This window comes from Bubalus kerabau, chromosome 16 (genome assembly GCF_029407905.1).
Source record: "Bubalus kerabau isolate K-KA32 ecotype Philippines breed swamp buffalo chromosome 16, PCC_UOA_SB_1v2, whole genome shotgun sequence".
NCBI classification, from domain to species: domain Eukaryota; kingdom Metazoa; phylum Chordata; class Mammalia; order Artiodactyla; family Bovidae; genus Bubalus; species Bubalus kerabau.
Genome location: NC_073639.1, coordinates 56,888,949 through 56,891,495, shown reverse-complemented (window position 1 = coordinate 56,891,495; position 2,547 = coordinate 56,888,949). Strand labels below are relative to the sequence as shown.

At 50.2% G+C, this 2,547-nt stretch overlaps 1 protein-coding gene across 1 annotated transcript; it reads right to left on the bottom strand.

The window, feature by feature from the left end:
• Positions 1–706: 706 nt before the first annotated feature.
• On the bottom strand, positions 707–2,239 carry HCAR1 (hydroxycarboxylic acid receptor 1). Its single transcript, XM_055550505.1, has one exon. The coding sequence runs from the start codon at positions 1,867–1,869 to the stop codon at positions 862–864; it is 1,008 nt and encodes a 335-aa protein (XP_055406480.1). The 5' UTR covers positions 1,870–2,239; the 3' UTR covers positions 707–861.
• Between the last annotated feature and the right edge of the window lie 308 nt (positions 2,240–2,547).

Here is a 2,547-nt window from a genome sequence, read left to right as displayed (position 1 = left end):
GGCACAGAATATTAATTCAGTAAATACATAGAAAAAGAATGAGTGAATAATTTAAACTCATAGTCACATTACAAGCAACCAAAGCAATTTCGCTGGACTCAGCACTTCCCAAAGGCTAATAGGACTTTTTCAAGTGCTCAGCTTCCACTGGAAAAATCAGGACAGGTAAACATATCTTTCAGTGCCTTCTTTGAAATGCAAATACTTGCAGAACAGCGTGGAGCTCCGAAACGCTGGCAGCATATTGTTTTTGCTGTCATTCTTCTTAGGCTCCTGAGAAGTCAGAAAAGTAGAGGGACCCTGGGAAGATGAAAATCTTTGGGACCAAGACATCCCACTCTAAAGAGCCTCCCTCTGCCTGAAATAAAAATATTGACTTATCCCAGTTTCTATCTTCCAAGAAAAGTAAGGATTTAAGATCAGAGGATGGGTCATTAAATTCACTGACTCCCCCAGGGAGAGAACATGACAGAATGACAGATTTGAACATTAGTACATTTCACCTGAGCCATTTAAAATTTCTCAGGGGCCAAGCTCTTCCCAACACACACACACACACACACATGCACACATACACACGCACTCGCACACACACACACACACACACACATGCACACACATGCCTCTGTCATTAGAATCAAACTATATAAATGCAACTGACTCACTTCTCAAGTGGAACCTTCCAAAAAGGCATAGTGATCCGAATTTCATATCCAACAGAGTGAGGAGTATACAGCTAAGAAAGAATGGCATTTTCAAGGCTCCCCACCCCTCAGCATGGAGTATTTCTAAGTCACCAATCCATCCTCCTTGATTTTGTCCATCTGTCTGTCCTGGTGCCATCCGTCACATTTGGAGATCTCACTGCACCTCAGACTGGCTTTGGAAGCTATTTGCCACACTGATGCAACTCTTGCAACAAAGGTTGGAAGTGGGCATCCCCTCTGGCCTCTTGAAGCATCCCGGACACCTAGGTCTCACACTGCAGATTTTGAGCTTGGTGTAGAATTTGGGGAATGAGGGACTTGAAAAATAATATACCAGGGGGTCCAGCATGCTGTTTATGTAGGTGAAGCTGAGGGTGACGTGGAGGGCCACATGGACAGATGGATTGCAGGCGCTGGAGGGCACCGTCCAGAGGAAATACAGTCTGGCCAACGCGCTGGGCAGGTAGCAGGCAATAAACACCACTGCCACCATCATGATGAAACGAACAGGCTTCTTCATCCGGCTCTGCCTGGCCAGATGCTGCCTCTGCTTGAGGCTCCAAATGATCTTGAAGGAGCAGAACAAGATGATGCCAAGGGGCAGAAAGAACTCCAGCTGGAACATGACATCATGCCAGCCATTGGCCGATACCATGATGAAGCTCTCACAAGCTATGACCTTCTCTTGCACACACAGATGGTTCTCCAACAGAAGATACAAAGTCCCCAAGATGACCAGGGTCCAAAGGGCACAGACAATGCCAACCGCAGTCCAGTTGGAGATGGTGTTCACCATATGGTGGGGGTGGACCACTTTAAAATACCGGTCCACAGCCACCATGGTGAGGAAGACAATGCTCCCGGCCCTGTTCATGGCCAGCATGAAGAGCGCCACCCGACAAGGAATATCCTCAAACGCCCATTGCCTCTGTCTGAGGTAGTAGTCTGTCCGAAAGGGCAGGCAGATCATCAGAAGGAAGTCGGCCATGGCCAAGTTGAACAGGTAAATAGTGCTCGGCTTCCAGGTCTTCATGTGAAAGCAGAAACCACAGAGGGCGACACCGTTGCCCAGGATGCCGAGCACAAAGGCGAGGATTAGCAGCGACGGCATCACCTCGGGCATGTGGTACCCCTGGATGAGGCAGCACGACCTGTTGGCCATGGTGGACAGAGGACCAGTGCTCCGTGTGCCGTGCCGTGCCGTTTCCAACTTCTTCACCGTGGGAGGCAGGTACCGCACATGTACGTGGATGCAGGCGCCCCCCCCGGAGAACAGAAACTTCAGCCAGGAAATGCAGCACTGCGGTGGAGGCTGGATCACAAGCGGTCCATCTCCAACCCCCACCCCCCACCTCCTGACCCAAGAGCTGAAGCCTGTAGCACCCCAGGGCCTGAAAACATAGGTGACTTCACCAAGTTGTCATTTCTGGGAAGCAGCTGGCTGGTCCGAGGAAATCCATGCCGGAGAGGAGTCGTTGGGACCTGCCCCAGAATGAATTTTTCTTTCCAGCCTCTCTCTTTCTCTTCAGAGTCTCTCCTAGCTGGAGGATTAAGCGAAGCTACCCAGAAGGCACGAAAAACAAACAAAAAAAAGCTTGTTTTTCCTCCCTCCCCAGTGGAGAAACACAAACATTTCCTGGAGCTGTTCTGGGTCTCTCCTCCCTAACCTTTGCCTGACTGCCCCAACCTCACCCTCATCCCGTGGGGGCCCTCCCAGGCGGTGCCAGAGAGGGGAGGCTTAGCTCTGCCGCTCCTCAGGGCCACTTCCTGCGCCCAGACCCAAAAATACAGCACTTCAAAATCAGAAGGATCTATGGAGGGGAAAAAAAAATCCCTAAAA

Excerpts from the sequence above, each read along its gene's own strand:
- HCAR1 (XM_055550505.1), bottom strand. The coding sequence starts at position 1,869 with ATGGCCAACAGGTCGTGCTGCCTCATCCAGGGGTACCACATGCCCGAG.